This window comes from Myxocyprinus asiaticus, chromosome 16 (assembly GCF_019703515.2).
Source record: "Myxocyprinus asiaticus isolate MX2 ecotype Aquarium Trade chromosome 16, UBuf_Myxa_2, whole genome shotgun sequence".
NCBI lineage: Eukaryota > Metazoa > Chordata > Actinopteri > Cypriniformes > Catostomidae > Myxocyprinus > Myxocyprinus asiaticus.
Window position 1 is genome coordinate 32,246,890 of NC_059359.1, and position 26,553 is coordinate 32,273,442.

The 26,553-nt window shown below is 37.0% G+C and overlaps 1 protein-coding gene across 2 annotated transcripts in view; it reads right to left on the bottom strand.

The window, feature by feature from the left end:
- Window positions 1-335: 335 nt before the first annotated feature.
- The window catches only part of LOC127454480 (beta-chimaerin-like), an 87,099-nt gene continuing 60,881 nt past the window's right edge, over window positions 336-26,553 (bottom strand). For both annotated transcript variants that reach the window (XM_051721721.1, XM_051721720.1), the window contains exons 7-13: window positions 15,436-15,522; window positions 8,779-8,863; window positions 4,013-4,186; window positions 3,448-3,525; window positions 2,985-3,122; window positions 1,875-1,980; window positions 336-1,455 (exon numbers count right to left, since the gene is read on the bottom strand). In XM_051721721.1, coding sequence (XP_051577681.1) covers window positions 1,284-1,455; window positions 1,875-1,980; window positions 2,985-3,122; window positions 3,448-3,525; window positions 4,013-4,186; window positions 8,779-8,863; window positions 15,436-15,522 — 840 coding nt within the window. In that variant the 3' untranslated portion in view covers window positions 336-1,283. The remainder of the gene's footprint in view (window positions 1,456-1,874; window positions 1,981-2,984; window positions 3,123-3,447; window positions 3,526-4,012; window positions 4,187-8,778; window positions 8,864-15,435; window positions 15,523-26,553) is intronic.

Below are 26,553 nucleotides of genomic sequence, written 5' to 3' on the forward strand. Positions count from 1 at the left end.
TTACACACCCTCCTTTCTCTCTCTAATTGGTCTGTTGAGGCTGGTTTCAAGTTCTCACTGTGCCCATGATGTAGTGCAAAAGTCACTTTGGGACATACTGGCTAAGCTGCCCTACACTAAAACAATGGTGCCATTCACACCCCAGAATTTGGAACACAAAACCAAACTTAACGCTAAACAGAGCTAACCAAGTTTGTGTGTGTGTGGTTGAGAAGCACAACAGCATATTTCACATACTGTTAATAAGAGGTAAAAAAATAAATACAAATAAATAACAATAATATCATCAGGGCTATATGTGCCAGAAAATAATTTCACAATGAAATTAGTAAACAGATTTACATAATTTAATAAATCAGCATTTCATAAATTACAATCATAATTACATTCTTCACAGAAAATATTTTAACAAAACAAATCTGTAGAAAGGTCTTAGATCAAATATACAGCTTGAAAAAACTTAGACCAAGGCAATGGTACTTTTTTTTTCTCATGGTAGGTGAATGACTGATCTTGCCTCAAGCCTGTAGGCTCAGGAGCTAGTGTCACTGTATAAGATGAATACAATACAAGCAATTTTGTTGAGTGTCATTCTTTAAATGGGAGGAGAGTTTAAAGTCCAAGGAGGGAGAACAAGCAGTAAATAAATGCTGAAAGAAACATTTTGTCAAGTTACAGAGTGATGATGTAGACAACTCCATTGTTTTCATGGTGAACAAAAACAAAAAAAAACAAAAAATATATGATATAAGGGAGCGATGGATTACTCTAAATACAGCGTTATCAACTCTGATTGAACAAGAAATATGAAACAACTATTTACACTCTTTGTAAAATTAAAATTAAAAAGTGCTTTACATAGGATCTCAATTGTCTGGCCATTATAACACACTATACATTTTGCCAACCTCATGACCCCAAAAATACTGTATACTTTTTCTATATTTGTTTCACAATGCTAGCAAATGCTTCATACTTATTTGGCATCAAAATCATTTGATCAAACAAAATGTCCATCATTTATCGGTTTATAATTCATTCTGTAGCGTGAATGTTGAATGCAGAATGTTATTACTTGCGTAACAGCATGTGTTAAAAAATATACCACTACTGGGGGTGGAGAAAGACATTGAGTGAAATATGAATGTAAAATCTGATTCGATATATTTGAAAATCTTTAACATTTGTGTCATGCTGCAACAAAGTGGATTAGCAAAGTGACTTTTGCTTCATGTCCATTTCTGTGTGAAGTCTCAAAACACAGAATTCTTCCATTTAGCTATTTAAAACAAAATGTCCTCGTGCTCTATCAGGAGTTGAACAATCAGTTTCTGGTATCTCATGTCGTTGAGAGTGGCAAGCGTGTTCTGGTCTGGCGGCCGCATGAGCGTTGGTCCAAAAACAATTCCTAGGTTCTCTGCGGTCATGTAATTGTCTTTATCAAACATGGTGACCCTGAAAAACATGGGAAGAGGAAAGACTTGGAAAAATAAAAATAAATAAACAATACAATTTTGGTAATATACATGAGCAGGCAGGTAACTGATATGTTTCCATAAATGTGACCGAGCTGGCTCAACAGGTCAGATATAAAGCCCAAATCCTTAAGGATCATTGCATACATTTTCGAGTTCCTGAATTGCACTGAACTAAAGGGCCATATTATGTATCTAGTTCCCTTCTAATCAGTCTTAGAAGTACTTTATATTGCAAAGAAAAAGGAAGTAAACTCACTTTTAAAGCTTAGTAAATGCTTAAATGCAACAAAAACCTCAAAAACCACCAGCTCAATGTGGCACAGAGCCAGAACTATGGGAGCACTACCTAAGGGACCAGAGAATATGACTGAATATGTACATTTTCAGTCACTTTACCTCTTCAGGTGTGTCATCAGGTAACGCAGGGTCTCAAAGTGGGCGGGGGGAAGCTGAAGGAGACCATCGTGAACTGCCTCCAGTCTAGAGTCAGGGTCCATTATTTCTGATCAAGAAAACATACTGTTTAGAAATTGCACATGACCTCGATATGTTCTCAAAATTCTGTACATTTACAGAAATGCAATACTTCTGCTTTAAGCGACACTAATCCACATACTCCATATGTTTTAGCACAGGCTGATAGCATAATGGCTAACACTTTACAATAACATTCCATTCATTAACATTAGTTAATGCATTAGGTATCATGAACTAACAATTAACAATGCTGTTTACAGCATTTATTAATATCTGCTTATGTTAGTTAATAATAATACAATTGCTCATTGTTAGTTTATAGTGCATTAACTAATGTTAGCTAATACAACTTTTGATTAAAATGTTTTATTACTATATGCTGAAATTTACATTAACCAAGATGAATAAATGCTGTAAAAGTATTGTTCTTTGTTAGTTCCTTAACTAATGGAACCTTATTGTAAAGTGTTACCACAGAATGCATAATGTGTTAATGAATAAAACCTGCATTAACACATTATGCAAAAATAAAACAATGTTTGCGTGGTGAATAATGTGGGACTTTTAACTAACCAACAAACCCAAAACACACCAGGGACTCTTATTTTGAAAGGACGGAGACTTAGCTCCATTACAATAATCTATATTTAAGTATTTACCAAATTAAGCTTTTTATAATACTGTATATACAGATATATATCCACCAGGTGAAGGGTATGAAAATATGAATGAATATTGTCAATAGGTTTTTATTTCAACTCGAAAGTGCGCTTTTATACTGTAGAACCAAGCCGTTCTAACCGTAGAATCCACCAGTGCTGGCCACAGAGGAACACAGAGGACATTTAAAAAAATAAAATAAAAATAAACTATCGGTATGGATTTTTGCTGATAACTGATAGTTCTACTGGCACCGATTAATTGATAAAACCAATATATCGGTCTACATCTATTAAGGGCCATTCAAACATAGATTACAAGAGCAGATTCCAGGATATTTATAATTGAATATGTTTTGAAGTCTCTTACTGGCTGCTTGTATGAATTTGGAGTAAACGTCATATGTGATGACTGGAATGGGCAGGTCCCGCAGGTAAAGCTTCAGAGCTCCAGCAATGATGTTGATGTCTGGGTATAAACTGGCACTGATGTCTGCCTTCTCACCATCTGCACAGAATTAGTTATGTTTTATGAATAATTGATTAATCACTATACTAAGACGCATTGCTTGTTTTGAGTGGAAAAGCTTGGGTTTTTCCACCCAGGTTGAATGTTGATGGAAAATTAAGGTTACGTGAGCAATTATTGTGAGTTCATTCAAGGATATAACTGAATGGGGAGAACAAACTTAAATGTTTAAACATCAGCCATTGAAAAACCATACTGACAGAGCATTAATATAAATATTGGGGTCTATGGTGGATATTACCCCGAGTTCTTCAGGTTTGATGCAGCAATAACGTGAAGGTCCTACACTTATTCTAATACACACCTCTATCAAAGGCCAGCCTGACGTCTTCTATGTGTTCTGTGAAGCCAGACACTCTGTAGAGACCCTCTGATTTTAACCCTGAAAGAAGCAGCAGTAAGACACATTTACTTGGACTTAGCCGTAAACAATTTGGCATAAAATCCAAAAGAGCATACTGTGGGTGAGCTGTCTTGCTTTCTACTCCCTGCACAGGGAGCATGCTAACTGAAATGGAACCTCGTAAGTGACTGTTTTGGAACGCTTTAGCTCGATTATAACAGCGCATAAAAATCTACTGACTCAAGATGCAATTCCAAGTAAAAATGCAAAGAATGTTAGGTTATCTCCCTGTTATTTTAATTTGCAAAGGTATCCAAGGATTCTTCTTCTTGCACATTTTGATATATGACAGGGGAAGGGGTCAGAGCAAAGGGCAGCTGTGGGGTGCCCACAGACAGTGATTAAGTGCTTTGCTGAAGGCCACAGGTGGAGTAGAGAAGGTCTGAGCCTGGGATCTCCCATTTATTCTGAAACACACAAATCACCAATCACATTTATAGTACTGCATTTCAGAAGTGATCAGAACCTCTGTGCTCGATCTCTTTGATACACATGTCCAGAACCATTGGCCGTGGTGTGTTGTGGGCTTTGACCAGCGTGGTGAGATCGCAGCTGAAGACCTTCTTGATCCGGCGCAAGTCTGGCTGACAGTCGCTGGGCACCAATTTAGAGCACTGCTTGTGCACGTTCAGCCCACAGTCTGTAAGAGTAACAGGTCAAAATGTCAACAGAGCAGGACTCTATTGTCTCCAATGAGAAAAAAAGACTGACTCCAAGAGAGAGTGTGTTTCTAGGGGTCTAATTGAGTGTATATCTTCAGTCACAGTCAAGCTGGGTGGTACAGTGTCAGAATATCTATCACATGCTGGTGTGTGCTCATGGCTCTGTCAATCTAAGAGCTTAACCTTGAGTGACTCTGGGTGTTTGTCAGCAGGCCTACATACATACACGTACAGTTGTGCGTCATATGAAGTTCTGTTGTCATATGTGTGATGGATACCTGCTGGACTGAAACAATGCTGCTGCTCTTGACCCCAAAGACTTAGTGCCCATATGCGTTTTCACACATATTTTGTTAATTAGTCATAACTTGGACCACAAGGATCTCTGAAAGCGTCATTCAAACGTCATTCTACACATTCCCCATAACTTTTTGTAAGTTTGTATATTTGTTTTTCCTTATTAGTGGTGCTTGATTTGAACCAACCCCTAACCCTACATATTAAATTTGGCACGTAACTTGTCACTGTTATAATACAAACATGACAACCTCATGGCTAGTACCTTTCAAAGAGCTCATACTTATGATTTTTGCAAAAAATCCCCATTGACTTACATTGAAGGAGGGATTTCAGCAATATTTAAGGACCAAAATATCAAAGAGCTCTTCTGACTTGGGCCAGTAACCAACCACATAGCAACCCCCCCAAAAGACCCTTGCTCTGACTTTTGCACAGGAAACCCCAGTCACATTTTCTTCAGAAAACGCTTTAATAAATGCATTTTGGAATCAACCTATCAATGGCATACATGGTTGTCTCTGCACATTAAGCTGGAATAGGAAGTATTTTAAAATCGTATTTTAGTTATTTAACATAAGTATTTTAACATAGAAAAAAAATACACACTTAACCATTAACTAATTTGACCATATTTAAACCCATTACACAGATTTCTGAAGTGTGCAGATTCAATGTTAGCCTAATCATGAGATTTCAGTTGTAAGCGACCTGGTTCCCTAACTCTGGCTTGATACAGGAGCTATGGGTGTACGCAGCAGAATGTGAACTAGGGTGGTCTGTCTGTCTCTGTCTGTCTCCCCCTGTCTTCAGTGGCATACACATGTTGTCCCACTGTTCCTAATCTACAGTAATCCCATTAATCACACACTCTGTCACTTTTACTGCCTCCTGAACTCCTCCTTTACTGTCTTTAGGCCACGTAGAGAAAAAAGAAAAACACTGTGCTCCTCCGTGTGGGCCTGTGGACACATTTAAATCTGCACTAATTCTCAATGTGTCTGATGACACCAGCTTGCTTGGGGGCCAGTGTGAAATACGAGGTCACTGTGTGAAAAGAAAAGGCTTGAATAATGGTCCAAATGGATGAGACCATTTACAGTGTAAAAACCAACAGTGAAGCCTTGTGACTGGATTGAGTTTGTGTACTAGTTCTATGTTAACATGAGATCTGACCAAACCTGTAATTACGGAATAAAGGTGCATTTGCCTATCTAGGTCACATCTAAATGAACATCCTGTATTGAAGAGGGTTTAGGAATTAGTAAAGCTTATATTTGAAGGACAGACAGAAGATGTGAGTTAAAACCTCTGAAATACAATAATAATAATAATATATATATATATATATATTAGAGCTGTCAGAAATAACGCGCTAATGCATGCTATTACTTAAACCTAAAAATTTTCTTATTCGCGATTAACGCATTTATCATTATTACAGCATAAACACTGGTGTGAAGGGAGGAACCCTTGTAATGTGTCCGCCCGGCATCGTTACACTGACGGACACTTCACAAACAGACACAGCGCCAGAGCCCTTCTACCAAGATGAGCCTACAAGCTTAGCATAAATTAACATAACGCGGCAGTCCCGTTGACATTCTATGGGTGGTATGACCTATGATAAAGCCGCAGAGGTTATGTCAGTAAATAAAAGAGACTCTGAGCTTCCCCGTCAGTGATAAAATGGAAAAAGGAGCTCTTAGCACTGTATGATGTACAAGACAAGCCATATGCATTTCTTGTGGAAGGCTTTGTTTGGAAAAATTAGGGTGCAATGCACTATTTTGTGACTCCTCCCGTTAACCATCATTTACATTTTCTGTGACTTGTGCCACAATAGACCTTCTGTCGGTTTGGACCAGATGGGATAGCTTTCGTTCCGATGAGTCCCATTTTCTTTTACATCACGTAGATGGCCATGTACGTGTGCGTTGTTGACTTGGGGAATTGATGACACCAGGATGCACTGTAGAAAGATGACAAGCCGGTGGAGGGAGTGTGATGCTCTGGGCAATGTTCTGCTAGGGAACCCTGGGTCCGGCCATCCATGTGGATGTTAATGTGACACATGCCATATATCTAAACATCGTTGCAGACCAGGCACACCCCTTCATGGCAATGGTATTCCCTGATGGCAGTGGCCTCTTTCAGCAGGATAATGTGCCCTACCACACTGTACACATTGTTCAGAAATGGTTTGAGGCACATGATGAAGAGTTCAAGGTGTTACCCTGGCCTCCAAATTCCCCAGATCTCAATCCGATTGAGCATCTATGGGATGTGCTGGACCAACAAGTCCGATCCATGGCAGCTCCACCTCGCAACTTACAGGACTTCAAGGATCTGCTGCTAATGTCTTTGTGCCAGATACCATAGGACACCTTCAGGGGTCTTGTAGAGTCCATGCCTTGGCGGGCCAACGCCGTTTTGGCAAGTGGTCATAATATATATTATATATATATATATATATATATATATATATATATATATATATATATATATATATATATATATATTAGTAACATTTAAAATAATAATAAGTATTTAATTAATTAAAAAATTATCACACTCACAAAAAGCAATTTAAAGAAATATTTTGGATCCAAACATAACTAGAAATAACTATAATCACTAAAGAAATGTCCATTATTTGTCCATGATTTTTTTAAAGGTTGAACTTTTCCATGACTTTTCCAGGCCAGTAAATTACAATGAAAAAAAATTGTCTGATATTCATGAACGTGGGAACCCTGTCTCTTCTGTTCCATGTTGGAGTGAATATAGTACAATTCATAAGATCCAACTTATAATGCAGGAAAATTATCTTCCTAATAATTTGCATCACATCTACATAACTTCTATAGAAGTGTTATTTAGTGAAGTGCTATTTCGTCATACAGTACAGTACAGCCCAATTTTGTTCTGAGGTGGGATTGGACGACATTGGACGGGATTGAAGTGCATCTGTGCATGTGTTGTTGCATGTTCAGTGTTGGGAGGGTTACTTTTGAAATGTAATCCTCTACAGATTACAGAATACATGTTGTAAAATGTAATTTGTAACGTATTCCATTAGATTACTCAAAGTCAGTAACGTATTCTAAATACTTTGGATTGCTTCTTCAGCACTGGTAGATTTTTTCACTTGTTTTGACTATAAAAACTCTGCCAGTACAGTAAGACAAAATACATGTTAAAAATACATTCTCTGAAAAACCTAAATATCTTATGCAGTGTTGTTTCTAAAACAAGATCAATCTAATTGATCTTGTTTTAAGGATTTTTAGATATCTTTATAGGAAAACAATACAAAAATTATTATCAAGAATAAGATTTTTGCCCTAATATCACTACTTACTAGAAAAAAAGAAATTATGATCCAACGTGAATTTTCTTGATAAAAAAATATGATCGTGCCTGGTAACATGTGCATGTAAAATGGCTAGAAATAGCATTTTATCTTAGCGTAAAGCTGACAATTTACACAAGGTTTATTTCTATTTCTTCTGCTCCAAACTTACTTCTCTGTCTGCTCGTATGAATGTAACACATCATAAGAAAGTGTTTCACCGCTGTTCGAATGCACTTTGGATCGCATTATTTATATGTATAAATGTTTTCCATCTGAAAGGACTAAATATTAAATGAAAAAATGACAATAAAATGCAAAGTAATCTCTTCAGTAATCAAAATACTTTTTGAATGTAACTGTATTCTAATTACCAGTGATTTAAATTGTAACTGTAGTAGAATACAGTTACTTATATTTTGTATTTTAAATACATAATCCCATTACATATATTTCGTTACTCCCCAGCCCTGTGTATGTTTGTGTGTGTGGTTTGGAGTGCAGCCAGATTTCATTCTGCAATAATACAAAAAAGATTGTCCTGGTTTACCTAGGTGTGCCTCTTTCACGATACTCTATTTTGTACACAATATGCAGCACTATAAATAGTCAACACTCGACAGAAAGCACTAAACTGGTTTAGACCAGGTGTCATTTAGGAATGCTAATTACCCACACATTAGCTTATAATTTAGTTTAATAAATCCTTATTGTCCCAGGTCTCACTTTCAGTATTTAGCCTCAGGTTGCCATCATGTTCAAGTTCAACAGCTAATCAAACATTGTTATGTTATGTAGAACTGCCTTTGGTTGTAATTTAACATGAGCAATTCTTTCTGTGGATGCTTCTTGGCAGGTCCCATAATTCTGATAGACAGTCCATTTGTGTGGGAGGGTTTGTGACTGATGGAGGGTTACCTGCACAACGGACGCCCTGGGCGATAAGACCCCACATGAAGTTAGCACAGTATTCACACCAGTGTGGCCCTCTGAAGGTGTGCACCTATACCAAAGAGAAAGCAGTCATTGTGAGAAACACATTCAAAGCACTCACAAACACACACTGGAAATACACACATAACACACATACACTACAAGGCCAGTGATTCATTCATCTATCAATTTCCAGCTAAAGCTCACAGTGAAAGTTCAACAGAATATGAGTGATAACATTTCCGGAGTATCTTGCAGTATAAATACATCAAACAGAGAGAGTCTTACTTAGACTGGACAAACATTTCCTGTGATGCATTAAGATCCTTTACTGTCATTATTATTCTACACATTTTACCAGGTTATTTTGCAAAATTCTCATTATTATTACAAATTACTCTATTTTAAGTTATTTAATAATTGTATTAAATTTAATTGTTAGTTAATTAAGCTGATGTCCACGTCCAACCTTGAGATCATAAAGGGATAGTTCACCCAAAAGAGAAAATTCTCTCATCATTTTCTCACCATCAATCCTAGGGATGTGCCTGAAGCCGAATACCTTATTCGGAAAGGCACGAATAATGACTTCAAAACGAATAATGGATTCATCCAAAAAATACAAAAAATATTATTATGACTGATTATCCAAGAAACACAAGGATAAAAAATTATACCAAATTACAATGAATTTATGAATCTGTGCAGCCAATATTTCTAAAGTGAAAACTTTATGAATGGAAATGATCAGATGACCACGGTCTCGACTCCGTATGTGGTCTCTGTTAATTGTGCGCATATGGAGCTTATCAAGTGTAACATTAATTAAGATACGACATCATATACACTTTCCACTTCTTGAAATGTCTGTTAAAGTATCACACGATTCACACGTGATTCTCATGTATTATTTATAGCCTAAACCTGAGCGCGATGTTAAATTCCTGACATGAAGTGATTTAACGTCAGAGCTCGTCTATCCGTCTCTTAAAGTTGAAAACATTTATATCCACATGAGCGATTAACCTGGTTAAGACTTTATTCTTAAAATGCTCCATAAAGGTTTAAATGCTCCATAGAGTATTCATTTATTAGGAGTATTCCTCATGTAAAACGAAGAAACTGAAACATGCTCTGTCTTTTTTCTTCTTCTTCTGTAAACTGTGCTAAATTTGAGAATGTTAAGTGTTCTTGAGCCCTGAAAAGGGGCTATAGAAATGTAACATTATTATTATTTAACAAAATAATGGTGTCCTATCATAAAAATTCCTGATAGACTTATGGGACTTTCACCTGTTTGTAGGCTATATTGATTTATTATATTTCTTTTAATGCTTGAATGTTTTGAATTTGTATTTATTATTTACTGCAGAATGTGTGCTTGACATTTCACATTTTGTTTGACACCTCCTGACTCCAGAATAATGTTGTTATACATGCACAGACAATCGGAAATTCTGTTTCATGCAGATATTAATATCAGAAATACCAGGAGAAACCAAAGTTAACAATATATTCCACAGTTAATGTGGCCAACAAATTCAGCTTCATTTGGTAAGAAAAATATTATAATTTAATTAAATAATAATTGTATAATAATAATAATTATTATTATTAGGCTATTATTATGAAAAGGCATACACAAGGCATATTTTATTAATAGAAACTATAAACGTAAGAGTAACATTTAAAAATGGGCGTTTCATTTAGTTTAAACGCACTTCCGGTTTAAGCCCCGCCCACACCCAGTTCTATCCGAATACAGAGACAAATACAGATAATTTTGTCATATGAACAACTACAAATACAGATAATCGCTTTGCTGCACACCCTGATATGCCATCCCAGATGTGTATGACTGACTGTCTTCTGCTGAACACAAACAAAGATTTTTAGAAATATATCTCTGCTCTGTAGGTCCATACAACACAAGTTAATGGGTACAATTTGTAAACATTTTGAAGCTCCAAAAAGCATATAAAGGCTGCATAAAGAAACCTATAAGACTCCAGTGGTTAAATCCATGTTTTCAGAAACAAATATGATATGTGTGGGTGAGAAACAATATTTAAAGCTGAAGTATGTAATTTCTGCACCACTAGCTCAGCGAAACAGAATTGCAAAAATAAACATTGTTTTCAAAACAGCTTTTGCCATTGATCGAACAGATAGTCTCGCCCCCAACTCACGCCATTGGTCAAGTCAATGTTATTGTTTCTCTTGAGATGGGACACTCAAACAAACACAGGAATTTTCATAGTGCCACAGAGATGCAGTGTTTTCAGTTTTCAAGAAAATTAACCAATGAATGGCAGTATCTGCATATTTGTTTTATTTTTATTTTCTCCCCAATTTGGAATGCCCAGTTCCCAATGCGCTCTAAGTCCTCGTGGTGGCGTAGTGACTCGCCTCAATCCAGGTGGCGGAGGATAAATCTCAGTTGCCTCCGCGTCTGAGACCATCAATCCGCGCATCTTATCACGTGACTTGTTGAGCGCGTTACCGCGGAGACATAGCACGTGTGGAGGCTTCACGTCATCCACGCACAACTCACCACGCACCCCACAGACAGCGAACCACATTATAGCGTCCAAGAAAGTTACCCCATGTGACTCTACCCTCCCTAGCAACCGGGCCAATTTGGTTGCTTAGGAGACCTGGCTGGAGTCACTCAGCACACCCTGGGATTCGAACTCGCAAACTCCAGGGGTGGTAGTCAGCGGCAATCTCTGCATATTAAGCTGGGGTGGGATATATTAACACAGAAAAAGTTACATCCTTCAGCTTTAAGTCCTTTTTTTACTATAAATTCTCCTCCCTGCCCAGTCGGTGGCGATATGCATGAAGAATGTGAATAGCCAAAATCAAAAGTGAAAAATGGAGATTTATATATATATATATATATATATATTATATAATAACTTAAATATTTATCTGTTTCTCATCCACACCTATCATACCACTTCTGAAGATATGGATTTAACCACTGGAGTCTTATGGATTACTTTTATGCTGCCTTTGTGCTTTTGGAGCTTCAAAGTTTTGGTACCCATTCACTTGCATTGTATGGAACAACAGAGTGAAAATATTCTTCTAAAAATCTAAGTTTGTTCTCTGTAGAAGAAAGTCATACAAATCTGGGAGGGTTAGTAAATGATGAAAGAGTTTTAATTTTTGTGTGGACTCTCCCTTTAACCAAGCACTGAGGGGTCAGTTTGATGACAGGCAGCACTTCAGCAACAAAACTGCTCTCAAGCAAAGTGATAAAGAAATAATCAGACCTGTAAGTAAAGACTAGAGGGTGGCAACGAAAGAGATTATAAGTAGGGTGGACCCCCTGTGGAGACAGTCCTGCTTTTTGTATTATAATACTTGTGAAATATTTTACAGGATTGCTGAAGAAAGTAATATGCCAAGCATCTGTTACCATGGCTGCTGAAAGTCACACGCAAAGCATGTTTCCATACACGCCCTTGTCAAAACACAGCACAAAGATGAAAAGAAGAAAAGATGCAACACACAGAGCAGGGTTTCACAGGAATAAACCCCAGGCATATGAATGCTGAAATGTAACTATTATAATGAGACAAAGTGTTAGATCTCAGGAGGGATAAGGAGGAAACTGAATAACTTATGTTGCTGTTATGACTGCAGGTGACTTCATGAGGAAGATTCTAGGAAGGGTTCAAGATTTACACCTAAATGAACACACCTGCCAGTGACGGGGGAATAGAGAAAATCTACCTGCCATTTATTAACCAGCCATGAAATTGCATTTTGCATTATTTTAATTAAAATATATGTTTTGTCCAAATGACTTCAATTATTTAGATATTTTTTCTTATTTTGTCCCCCCAGTCACTGATGTTTCCTTTAGTATAGGTGTTTTTAAGTCACTCAGGGCTCTTAAATCAATAAGGATCAGATTATCATTCTTACAGTTTGATTTAAACCATCTGATTGTAGTTCCTAAAAAATATTACTAGCCAATTATCGAGTTACTACGCTTTTGTTTTTACACACCAAAGCCAATTTTGACTTGCATTTGCCACTTTGCAAGTGTTTATTTTGGAGCCTGCTTCCAGGTGACATTAAAATGAGATGAGCTTTTTTTTGCTATTTCTTTTGCTATTTCAGGGTTTGAAAAGAACAAAAGTAATTCAGATAAGGATGTGTGTTCATTCTCAGCCTCAATCATTTTTCAAAAGCCGAAGGCATGAAATGGGAGAATCCATTCATCAGCTCAGCAGTGAGAGGTTATTGACCTGGACAATCAATCCTATCAATCAATACCACTGTTAATGGATTAAAAGCCTAGGCAATTAGGCTCATAGGATAGACACAGGCTTATTGCTATGACTCTCGCAGAATTTGTACCAAGCCTTTACAAATATTGTCAGAAAATTAACATAAGGCAGTTGAACAACACATCATACTACAATAAAACTCACTGATAAAAACAGCATCCCATTTCAATTCCAGGAAGCCATGAGTGTAGCTGCGTGTTTAGGTCATGTCGGAATTATTGTAATTATGCGAACTCTTATAGTGTAAACATGGATCCATGTGCAGCTTTGTTGATGACGACAAACAAAATACTTAATCACTAATTTATTTCACCTCTATATACCAGTAATAAGAATGCACATCAACAAATATTTGTATAGGTACCAAACTTAACTACACTCAAAAAAGGATTTTTGCTGCTTGTTCAATTTTCTTTTCTAGAAAATTGTCACAACTTGATTTCATTGCATTCTATCCACTTAAATTTGTAAAACTGAAGTTAACTTAATCCATTTGAGTTGGAACTACATTAATACTTTATATGGTGCTAATGCATAGATGAAACTGGGCAGGGGATTTCCATTTCCCAGCATGCTTTGTATGGGACATGATAGGGAGCGTAAATGTTAAGTGTTATTTTATGTGTTTTTGTGCAAGATGAATAAAAAGGGGGATACCTGTTACTGTTTAATGTTTTGTAATGTTGAAATTTAGAAGAGTATCTGTTATGTTGAAGTTTTGGGGGTTACCATTATGGTGAAGAGTGGAGTCTGAGGTAATGAGGACAGTTGCACATGAAATTGATTGCTTGCTTCATTGAGCAAATGCTGTGCTAACCATAGCATAGTTACTAAACTATAGCGATGGGAAGATCGGATCATTTTACTGACTTGGATTTTTGAGTCTCGTTCAGCAAAATGAGCAAATCTTTTTTCCACGTCATTTCGTTCATTTGAGCTGAATTAAATTAAGATGTTACATTTTCAATAGCCAAATCCCCCCCAAACACATCTACTTTGATTATAGTCCCAATAAGGAAACATTTATAATGCAGCCAAGGACAAATGATGAGAAACAGAAATCATTAGTTCATCTCTGGAATCTTCTTGTCCGAGTCGTTTGTTCTTTTGTCACGTGACAGCCGTATGTGCATAGCGTATACAGCTGTCACGTGATAAAAGAACAAACGTCTAGGACCAGAAGACTCGAGAGGTGAACTAAACATTTCTGTTTCCTGTGTGAGCAATGCAGTGTATACGGCTGTCACGTGACAAAAGAACGAACTACTCTGACCAGAAGACTCGAGAGGTGAACTAAACATTTCTATTTCCTGTACAGCACCTATGCGGTTTTCACATAAAAAATGAACGAATCACTCTGAGACTTCTCGTTCTTCCGAGTCACATAAAAGATTTGTTCAAAATGAACGAATCGTTCATGAACGACCCATCACTACTAAACTACACTCTGTAATTCTTCCAACCAGCATGTATTTAGTATGCCAACATTCACTTTCACTAGTTAGTAATTAAATAAGTGTCTTATTTGAGTTACATTGAAGAGTTTAATTTAGTTGGGTTTACCCAATTCAACTGAATGAAGTTCAGCCAAAAAGTTACTAAGCTGCTGTGAGTTTGGCTCCTTTCACATGATACCATGACATTCAAGTGCAAGTAGTCAGAGCTTTTCAAATCCAACTTTAATTCAAGTTGAGCTCAATCGACAGCATTTGTGGCAAAATATTGATTACTACAATAAATATTTTTGACTTGTCTCTCGTTTATTAAAATAAAAGAAGCAAAAAACCCAGTAACAATAAGGCGCTTATAATAGAAGTGAATGGGGCCAGTCCATAAAAATTTAAATAAACATTAGTTCAAAATTATAGTCACAGGACATAAACATAATACATGTTAACATGATTTCAGTGTGATAAAATCGATTACTAACATCAGGGTAAAGTTATATCCAATATTGCAACATTGTTGCCATGACGACGCAATGCCGGTAACCCTGTAAGCGATTTCATTACAGTTAAATCGTGTTAACATGTATAATATTTACGTATTGTGGCTCTACTTTTAAAACAGTGTGTATTGTAATGTTTATGGACTGACCTCATTCACTTCCATTGTAATTGCCTTCCTACTGTATAACTGTGATCTCTGCTTAAACGAAGGACGAGTCGAAATAATTTTCTGTGGTAATCAACATTATGGTACAAAAACCTTCGACTGAGTTTAACTTGTACTGAACATTTCTTTAACTGCAGAATTACGAGTTTAAGACGCGAGCGGTTTTTACATGTCTGAAATTCATAATTATGCCAATTGACATGACGTCAACATTACCCACCTTAAAGTTGTGGAACTTTTCGTAGTTGTAGTGTTTCTCCTGTCCATCCTTGATTGTGGTGCGTCTGCTCAGCAGCGATGGGGAGATCTGTGAACAAGCCAAGATTTTTAAAGGCTTCCATAGCAGAGTTCCCTTTCTGCCCAGATTCACTCCCAGAGCCATTGCCAACAACTCCTGGTGCTTACATTCCTTTGGCTTCACTCTGTGATTGGCTAACTCACCCCTTGCTGGGCACTTAGTGCCAACAGCCGGGTCCCAGGGCTCCGCAAGAGCCTGCATCTCCTCTGTAGAGGAAGATGAGAGTGGTGTGGTGGAATAGAGGAGAAGGTCAGGACTACAGGGATGACAGTAACAACTGTCCCGCAGAAACTGAGGCAGTCCTCCTCTCTCTGGCAAATGAAAGAGGGACAGCATGGCCCTATATGGGCAGGGCGGGGGGTAGGGGGTGTGGTGGGTGGTCTGCCTAGGGGCAGGAGTGTACTTCACACAATAGCACTTATTCAGCACTCTCAGAGAAGGGCAAAGTGTGCAAGAGACAGAAGAGGAGAGAATAGACATTGTTAGGAGTCCCAATGTCAGTCTTGTAAATACATTTCAGCAGGTTTTTATAGCTGGATCAATGGAATCTTTCCACAGGGCTTTCCTTAAACACGGCTAATCCTACAGCTCACAGCCAAAGCGCTTGGCTTTTAAATGCAACAAAATGAGAGATTTGCTCTAAGAAGTGAAGAGTTTCTCTCAAAACGGTCTTTTATCATAGACAAAAGAGAACCACTACGCTACAAAATTGCTTTCTATGTTCTTTTAACATCCATTGAACAGGTTTTAAGATGTTTATCTATTTAGTCCCCTCACTGTACTGTTTAATAGAGAATTTTCTATTTCTTCATTTCAGGATTTAGCCAGATTACAGTCGTAATCTTGCATTATGGGATATTCCTCTGGTGCTTAAATCTCTTGCCTGCCTTAAATGCAGGCTCATTTTCGGGCTGGGGGGCCATGACCCCTCTCAGCAAGGGGCTATTGCAGACTCTAGCAAGTCTTTGTTTAAACATCCTCACCTGCAATCACTTACTTACAGAGTTATATTACAGAACAGACTTTATGGACCAGCCATTGGAATTATTAACGGCATCGTTCACCCAAAAAATGCATTCTATGGAAAATAAATAATTGGATGTAAAACAGATGCAGTAAAAGTGAATGGTGACAGAAGATAATGTTTTGTTGAACTATTTTCCTGTTCCACAGAAGTCAGTCATACAGATTAGAAACAAAAAGAGTGAGTAAACGAAACTGTCCCTTTTAATAAATTAACAAAATTATGAGATTAGGAGGGACTATGAAGATCTGATGAGTAAAAAATAAAAAATGTTGAAGAGGAAGGAAAGCAACCTGACAGCATGTCTTAGTTCAAGATATGCTGCATTCAGAGACATGATGGACCTGATTTCCCAGAAAAGTGAAGCAGACATGGGTGGACACCTGTCAAGGTTGTGTTTAAATATATGAGCTTTGCTAAAAAACTGCTGGAGTGGTTTTATTGCTGCTGACCTCCACAAAGTGACCAGGCATAGTTGTGTGCTGGTGGTACAGAGCAGTAGACACCAAATAACCAGTGGTGGACAGTAACGAAGTAGTTACTTTGTTACTGTACTTGAGTAAATTTTTTAGGTATCTGTTCTTTAAAGTATTTTAGGAAACTTTTACTTCACTACATTCAAAAGCATAATTTCGTACTTTTTACTCCACTACATTAAAAAAAAAAAAAAAAAAGTGCTGTTCCTCGCTACTTTGAAATTAACAAATAAATAGTGTTCAATTAAAATAGACTAGTTGGTCTTGTTCTCACGAGACTATAACCGTAACCCAGCAACAATGCGGGCTCGCGAGAGTTTCCGCAGAACGAGGGTTACCGTTCAGATATAGTGTTGCTCAATGCATTTTAGTGCCAAAAGCCATTTTTAAATGTCTTCTCTGCCTGCCTAGCAAAATACACAATGACGGTATCGGCTTTCAAGAACTTACCATCAAACTTGAAAAACACATCAAGTTAAGCAATTTTTAATATTATATAAATAAAACTGCCTCGAGTTGCTTGCTAGAAGTAATCTTATAAATGCACTCTGGCCAATGCAAATTAGCTTGCAGGGTAATATAGGATATATAGAGAGAGCTATATAAAGAGCCAAGAACAGTTGATTAGGTCTATTTCTCTTTATATGTCAAAGAAAATATATTAATCTCTGTTTTAGGAATGAACAAATCATAAAATGAATAGCGAGGCTAAAGCATGAAACTAGATTTGTCTATCTTAATGCAATCTACAATCTCATCTGTTTAGCATCTTTGGTCATTACAAGATCATTATTCATATCCATATTCAGATTATTAAACACACATTGACCAAGCGGGGTATGTTGTCCTACAATTATTTAAAAAAATAAAACAATTATGAAGCACAAAATGATTGATAAAATAGCAAAGATGTACTTAATTGGCAATTTACAAAGATAAAAAACCATTGTTTGGCCAACAGATATCGTAATAAATAAATCGTAAACAATTTAAAACACACAATCTGCACTGACCTGACATTTATGAATAATACTCGTCCTGAGAACACAGGTGAACCTTTTGGTTGATGTCTTTATTATTGGTGACCCTTGCTTTAAATGTATGGCAGTATGGTTTTATGAGTAATCATATAACTCAAATAACCATACTGTACCATTGCATTCACAAATTTTAACCATACTTAACTACACTACTGTTGTATTGTTGTTGTATTTGTTTTTAATTTTTATCCCCTTTTCGGCCAATTCCCACTACTTAGTAGGTCCTCGTGATGGCGCGGTTATTCACCTAAATCTGGGTGGCGGAGGACGAATCTCAGTTGCCTCCGCTTCCGAGACAGTCAATCCGCGCATCTTATCTCGTGGCTCGTTTTGCATGACACCGCGGAGACTCCCAGCATGTGGTGGCTCATGCTACTCTCCGCGATCCACGCACAACTTTCCACGCACCCCATTGAGAGCGAAAACCACTAATCGCGACCATGAGGTGGTTACCCTATGTGATTCTACCCTCCACAGCAACAGGGCCAATTTGGTTACTTAGGAGGCCTGGCTGGAGTCACTCAGCACACCCTAGATTCGAACTTGCGACTCCAGGAGTGGTAGTCAGCTACCCAGGCCCCCACTACTGTTGTATTGTTTATTATGATGCTGTCATTTTACGATTTAAATGTGGAAAAAGCATTGTATGTTTGCAAAAAAATTTAGTAACAATTAAAGATCATTAAATTTCAGGTCAGGACTTCTTCAGAGACCATCTGCGAGAAGAGATCACGTCTCAGTAACCAGATGATACCTCCAACACTTCTGATGAAAATGACTTCTTTTCAAGTATGAAACACACATACAGTCAGGAAAGGGTCACGCACGCATGCGCGCGCGCACACACACACACACACACACACACTTATTGTGTATGGCAGTTTTTCTTAATAAAATGCTCTATTTGTGCCTGTGACATTAGACTACTCTCTCCTTAAATTTATATGAGCAGGAGAATACAGCATATTGAATTGCAAAAAAAAATATTAAACAAAAGCCTTATAGGGATAGATCACCCCAAAATGAGAATTCTCTCTTAATTTACACACCCTCATGACATCCCAGATGTTAATGACTTTCTTTCTTCTGCAGAACACAAACAAAGGTTTTTAGAAGAATATTTCAACTCTGTAGGTTCATACAATGCAAGTGAATTGTGGCCAGAACTTTGAAGCTCCAAAAACCACTTAAAGGCAGCATAAAAGTAATCCATACACCTCCAGTGGTTTAATTAATGTCTTTGGAAGTGATATGATAGGTGTGGGTAAGAAACAGATCAATATTTAAATCTTTTGTTACTATAAATTCTCCTCCCTGCCCAGGTGGCGGCAATATGTACAATAAAATGTGAATCATAAAAAACAAAAGAAAAAGAAAGTGAAAGTGGAGATTTATAGTACAAAAGGACTTAAATATTGATCTGTTTTTCACTCACACTTATATAGCTTCTGAAGACAAGGATTTGACCACTGGAGTCTTATTGTTTTTATGGTGCATTAATGTGCTCTTGTAGCCTCAAAGTTCTTTGTGTTCTGCAGAAGTCAGTCAGTCATACACATCTTGGATGGCGTGAGGGTGAGTAAATGATGAGCGAATTTTCATTTTTGGGGTAACTATCCCTTTAATAGACCAGTGCTTTTTAATTTTGATGCTTAAGTGCATTTGAAAGCAAATACTTTTGTACCTTTACTCAAGTGGAAATTTAAAAGGAGTAATATTTCATCAGGGTATCTGTGCTTTTACTTAACTACAGGATTAGTGTGCTTTGTCCACCACTGCAAATAACCAATAAATCAGTTTTCCAATGGCTGATGCCAACATTTATGGCACAGTGAGGCTGATGGCCAACATAATGCTAGCAAATGTGATGTATGGGTCTAAAAGTCTGAGTACACACTGAAAATATGGGATTCAAAATCTAATTTAAAGGTGCAGTATGTAACAATTTTCATGTAATATTCACCTTTTTTTTCGGCAATATGTGAACGGCTTGTAACGCAACTTAAAATATGAGCCCTTCCCAGCCTTCCTAGGTTGCCTATTAAAGCCTGTAGACTGATTTTCATACGAAGGGAGCGGGTCACTTTTGCCGGGAAAATCCAAAGGATGTGACGTTTATGCACGCTCCCGAGAGCCTTGCCTCAGACAGTAGTAGCTTCTCTTCCGCTATTCTACAACAAACTGCAACACTAGGTAATGTTATCTTAGAGATGGAATCCAGTAAATGTCCGGTCCCAGCACAACACAGACTCCTACACAAACTCGGAGTAAGCCAAAAAAAAATAAAATAAATAAATAAAATAAAAACATTTATCTACTGAATCCCATCTGGCTAAGCAGGAATGTGATCGTGGTCATGGTCGAGCGAAAACTAGAGTGAACATCGGCAGGACATTTGATTCCTGGAGGGAACTTAGTTCGGTTTTGGGGATCAAAACCGACCCTGAATTGCCGTTCTTCTTATTGGACAGGTAAGATTACATAACTGCAAAGCATGTGAAATATAGTGCCATAAGGAATGATCTGTGTAATTTTAGCTAACATGATCTTGCCTACTCTCTTTATACTAAAAGTCAGGTATACAGGATAAATTTAAACAAATACGCTGGTTTCTTGATTGTAGTACAACATATAACATACAAAACATACAATATCAGTGTATCAGTAAGCTATGTCAGCTGATAAGTAGTTTTAGTTTAGTCTCAAAGTTTGTAGTAAAACAATCATAACTGTGTAATTTTAATGATGCTGCCTCATCTGTCAGCATAATGCCAGTGAATCACATTCAGTCTCTTTGTACGTTACATCATTGTTTTGGCCGATGCTCGCTCGCGTCCCTATGGAGTGTGTGCATGAGAGCACGAGCAACAGGTAGCGGCTGCAGTTCACTTAACGGCCACAGGTGTCATTAATAACAAGTGTTTCTGAATCTTACATACTGCACCTTTAATCCTGGAAATAAACAGTTCACATACACACACACACTCACACTTTATTAGGAACACCTGTACATCTACTTATTCGTGTGATTATTTAATCAGTCAATTGTGTGGCAGCAGTGCAATGCATAAAATAATGCAGATACGGGTCAGGAGCTTCAGTTAATGTTTACATCAACCATCAATCAACCATCAGAATGGGGAAAAAATGTGATATCATTGATTTGGCCCTTGGCATGATTGTTGGTGCCAGATGGGCTGGTTTGAGTGTTTCTGTAACTGCTAATCCCCTGGGATTTTCATGCACAACAGTCCCTAGAGTTTACTCAGAATGGTGCCAAACCAAAAACATCCAGTTAGCGGAAGTTCTGTGAACGGAAATGCCTTGTTGATGAGAGAGGTCAACGGAGAATGGCCAGACTGGTTCAAACTGACAGAAAGGCTATGGTAACTCAGATAACCACTCTGTACAATTGTAGTGAGCAGAATAGCATCTCAGAATGCACAACACATCGAATCTTGCGGCGGATGGGCTAAAAAAAAGCAGAAGACCATGTCGGGCACTTTATTAGGATCATGTTCATAATAAAGTGCTCAGTGAGTGTGTATATATATATATATATATCTCATCACAAATCATAAATAAAATAGCTGAAATTAAATGAACAATTATTTAAAAAATATTTTACTCAAAATCCACTACTTCTGTTTATTGACCATGACATTACCAATGACAAACTTGAATATGGGCCAATTAATCAACCTGGCTGATAAAATAGTCAGCTAGCCTAAACAACTAACCCTAACCAGTACTGAAAGAGGGAGACAAACTCAATGACTGAGGGTGACACGTTTAAGCTTTACACTAATAAGACAAGATAAAGGGATGTTGGGGAGTTACATACAATGATAAAAGGAGTGCGTGAGATGGCCTTTCAGACAGTGTGAGTGCACAAGACTTGCACATTTTGTCCTAAGGCAGATGGCTTCTTGTGTCCTAATGAAATAGGTTCAAAACTAAACACAAAAGAGTGACAATAAGGCCATGTCTCTTTTTTTAGAGCACACTATATTGACAAAACAGAGAAGAGACCCAGCAGCTGACAAGACAGACAGAACTAGGGCATTATAAAAAAAATAAAAATCACAAGGCCTCTCTATGAGCACATAAGTGTGCACAGGACAAAACCACATCATTTGCAATGAACACAGAGGGAAATTAAATACATTCATTTAATACACTATGCTTTCATTAAACTAAAAAGATAAAAATGTACTGTATTCAATGAATCCACTATGCACTATTTATATCGTTTACTAAATGTTGCCTGAATATAGTCTTATCACTCACAGTACAGCTGTAATGTTAGAGATGCTTATTTCAATCGAAACAAGTGTATTTAAGAAAATGGTTCTCCCAATAATGGAAGTTCCTTTATGTTGTTCCTAACTAGTATGCTTGTATATTTTCTGTGGAACACAAAAGTAGAACTTTTTGAATAATCTTCGTGCAGCATTGCGCATAAGTGCTTTTATAGTGTTTTTTGTTTTTGTCCTTTTTTGAGCTTGAAAACAGTCACTTCAAACTGTTGAAGGTAAAGAGATGCTTGAAGATTGCTTAAAAAAAAATTCTACTTTTGTGTTCTACAGAGGAAAGACATACTGTACAAGTTTTGAACGACATGAGGGTAAATAATGACAGAATTTTAGGGTGAACTATTCCTTTAAACCAGTGGTTCTCAACCCTGTTCCTTGGGGAGAAATGCAAAGAAAACTACATCTGGTAAGAAACCTAATTAAGTTTTTACACTGAAACCTGTTTGAGTCAAAAGATTAGAGTCTCTAATTACATCCAATGTTTTTTTTTTTTTAAAATTAAGCAATTTATCATTAAATGCCACGCTGCTAAACACAATGTACACTAATGTGTACAATAGTACAAGGTTTTCATTAGAAATCCTATATTTACTGTGCATTTTCACATTGAGAACCAATGTGAACATTTTTGCTTTGAGGCTTTTTTCATGGAGTTAGGATGAAAATAAGGTGCATTTCGAACTGTTCTAAGACCAGTGCAGACAGACAGCACACTAGAGGTCAAGTCATTCACTAAATAATGAGAAAGGGAGTGGGGGAGCATCCTATAGCTTTTGTATTCAGCTAAGAGCATTCAATCCAAACTTCTTATCAAATGTTCAGTTTTAGGCTGCAGATGATGTTTGGACCACTCAACATGTTTGGCAGACATGGGACAATGGTAATCAATACATAGATTCAGAATTTTTAATGTTTAATTTTATTTTAACATCGTTGGCAGTGATTGGATGATGTTGGCCGTTACTTTGAATCTGAATAAATTATGTTAATTTCTGATGTAATGTCTGTCAAAAACAATTTCTATAGCTTGTTATTGTTTCAAATTTCTGTCCACATATGTTGCCATCAATTTTTAGGAAAACCGTTTGTCTAGAATATTTCTTTTGCATGTTCATTAGGTCCTACTAGCTACAAGTGTGAGTGGTGGTGGCATAGTGGGCTAAAGCACAGAACTGGTAAGCAGAAAGTTGCCAGTTCGATCCCCACAGCCACCACAATTGTGTCCTTGAGCAAGGCACTTAACTCCAGGTTGCTTCAGGGGTATTGTCCCTGTAATAAGTGCACTGTAAGTAGCTTTGGATAAAAGCATCTGCCAAATGCATAAATGTAAGTGTAAGTCAAAAAGGGAAATGGAAAATGGACACAGCAGTCACACTCAGGTCTCAGGAGGTTAAGACTATCTGAGCTGTGAAACCTATTGTAATGATGGTAATAAAAAACAAAGATTAAATTTTTTTTTTTTTTGCCAAAGCAGCAAACAAAAAACACCTAGCATTGCAAAAGTATGCGCAATTATGACTAATGTGCAAGATAACTGCAGGAAAGTAAAAAAAAATAAATAAATAAATGCAGTGCTGAAATACAATGTAAACAACAATGATAAATCACCAAAAAGCTATGCGATAATTCTAATAACTCTAATCAATCAGCATTGAGTGGTTTTAGGTGGAACTTGCCAGGCAATCAGGACTCTTAAGCCATTATTGCTTTTAGAGGAAGAGAGCCATGTGAAATGCTGCGCAGGTAAGCAGACAGGCTGGGTGGGTGTTCATACAGGTTATCATACTAGAGGACTGCAGTCATAGAAAGTCACTTTGATTAGTAATTGGTTAGACATGTAACTGATTCCAAAGTGACAGGGTGTGTGTGGTCAATGTAATGAAGTGAAATTACCCTACTATAACACATTTATTGTTCATTGTTCTGTTGTTGATGAGGATGATGTATCCTTGGTAACCCTAAAGCTAAACCTGCCAGGTTGAGCCAATTTTAATGTAATGTAAAGCCTTAAATATAGATCCATACCAATATACATCATAACACAATGGTAGCTCGTAAAGGCACTCATAATGGGTCGATTCTAGTAAGTGTGCATGAATTGTAGCAGCACTGTAACAGAAATCAAAGCCACTATGAAATCATAACTACACAGTTATTACCATGAATCTCAGCAGTATTAGTCTGGGGACACTGAAGTGGCTGATTCATTCAGAGTCTGTGGTTTTAGTTTTCTCATTTTATCTCCATAGACCTTTTTCACACTCCGGGTTTTGGAATGCGGAAGTAAACGTTTGCAGGGTAAACTTCAATAGCGGTGAATGGGAGATCACAGCAAATATTATTTTCACTTACCCACTTGATCCAAGACCAAAAGAAAAAATACACGCTTACATTTTAATGACTTTCCAGAATAGGTGAAAATAGAGACAGTCAGATGAGAGAAGATGCCAAATTTACTGTCACTCTTTCAGCAGCTGTAATAGAAACCCCCTCACAGCTGTGGTAATTCAGTTTATTTATTTTTTTTACTAATTCCAGGGTAATATAACAATAAGCATAATGTTATAAATTTACACTCAATATTTTAAAAATGTATAATATAAAAAAAATCGTGAGATTTACGCTGCTATAGAAGGCAGAAACGCGTCATCACAGTCTGTGAAAAAGGTCTATTGTAACAGATGAAAAAAATTTCTGTATCAGGCCAAGGGAAATGTTCCAAAACACTTTGTGTGCTGTGAGAGCAGATCAAAGTGTACGAATATAAAAACACTTCAGATTCCTGCTGGTCTCAACAAAATTACTGTGATGATTTATTTATTCTAGTGGCCTCAAAACACAGAATTACTGTAATGAAGTACCACACACAAGATTCAGAAGAAACTGTTATTTATTACAATTGATCATTACAATAATTCTTGTCAGAATGACTTCTGTTTAATCTGATTTTCATTTAATCTGTGGCCGCCTGTATTTAAAATTATGTCGTAATGATAAAATCATCAATTAAAAATCTTCTCAGTTAAAAGCGCTAGGCTTATTTGGTGTACTGTATGTCTAACAATGTACAAATAACACATTGTGCGTTTGAGTGGATGAAGAGTAAAATAAAGGACAAATGCAGTGCAAACTAAAGCTTGATCAAAACCCAGAAAATACATTCTGTATAGTCTGGTATAGTTGATGGACTGCCCCAGTTATCAACATACTTTATTCTGGAAGTGAAAAAAACAAATACTCTGATTAGTTTATGCTAATCAGTGCTGTATATAAGGGGGGTGCTTCAAGGTTTACTTTAAAGACCCATTGAAACTGCCATCATATAGAAGGTCCCATTCCTTTTTTTTTTTTTTTCTTTTTTTTTTTTTATAGCCAATTGCCTTTAGTTTACTTCACAAGCATGAATATGATTTGCTATTTGCTACTGCTAGACAGAAGTAAGTGGTATTTTAGGGAGGGACATTCTCATTCTAAAGAGCATTTGATTGGACAAATTTAAGTAGTATAAAATATTAAAAGGATAGTTCACCCAAAAATGAAAACTCACCCTCATGCCATCCCAGATGTTAATGACTTTCCTCTGCTGAACACAAAGATTTTCAGCTCTGTAGGTCCATACAATGCAAGTGAATGGTGACCAAAATTTTAAAGCTCCAAAAAGCACAAAGACAGTGTAAAAGCAATCCATACAACTCCAGTGGTTATATCCATGACTTCTGAAGCAATTCAATCGATTTTGGGAACGGACCAAAATATAACGCCTTTTTCACTATATATCTTGACATCTGCAGTCTCCTTGGCGATCATGATTTCAAGCTTGATTACACTTTTTATAGCACCATCTAGCACTCTGCATATGAGTCAAGCAGTTGGAAGTGTAATCAAGCTTGAAATCGTGATCAAAGACTGCAATGACAAGATGTACAGTAAAAAGGAGTTACATTTTGTTTTTGTTTCACCCAAAACCAATTAGATCACTTAAGACAAGGAGTAAACCAGTGAGTCTTCTGGATTATTTTTATGCTGCCTTTGTGCTTTTTTCGAGCTTCAAATTTTCTCACCATTCACTTGCATTATATGGACCAACAGAGCTGAGATATTCTTCTAAAAATCTTTATGTTCTGCAGAAGAGAGAAAGTCATACACATCTGGGATGGCATAAGGGTGAGTAAATGATGAGAGAA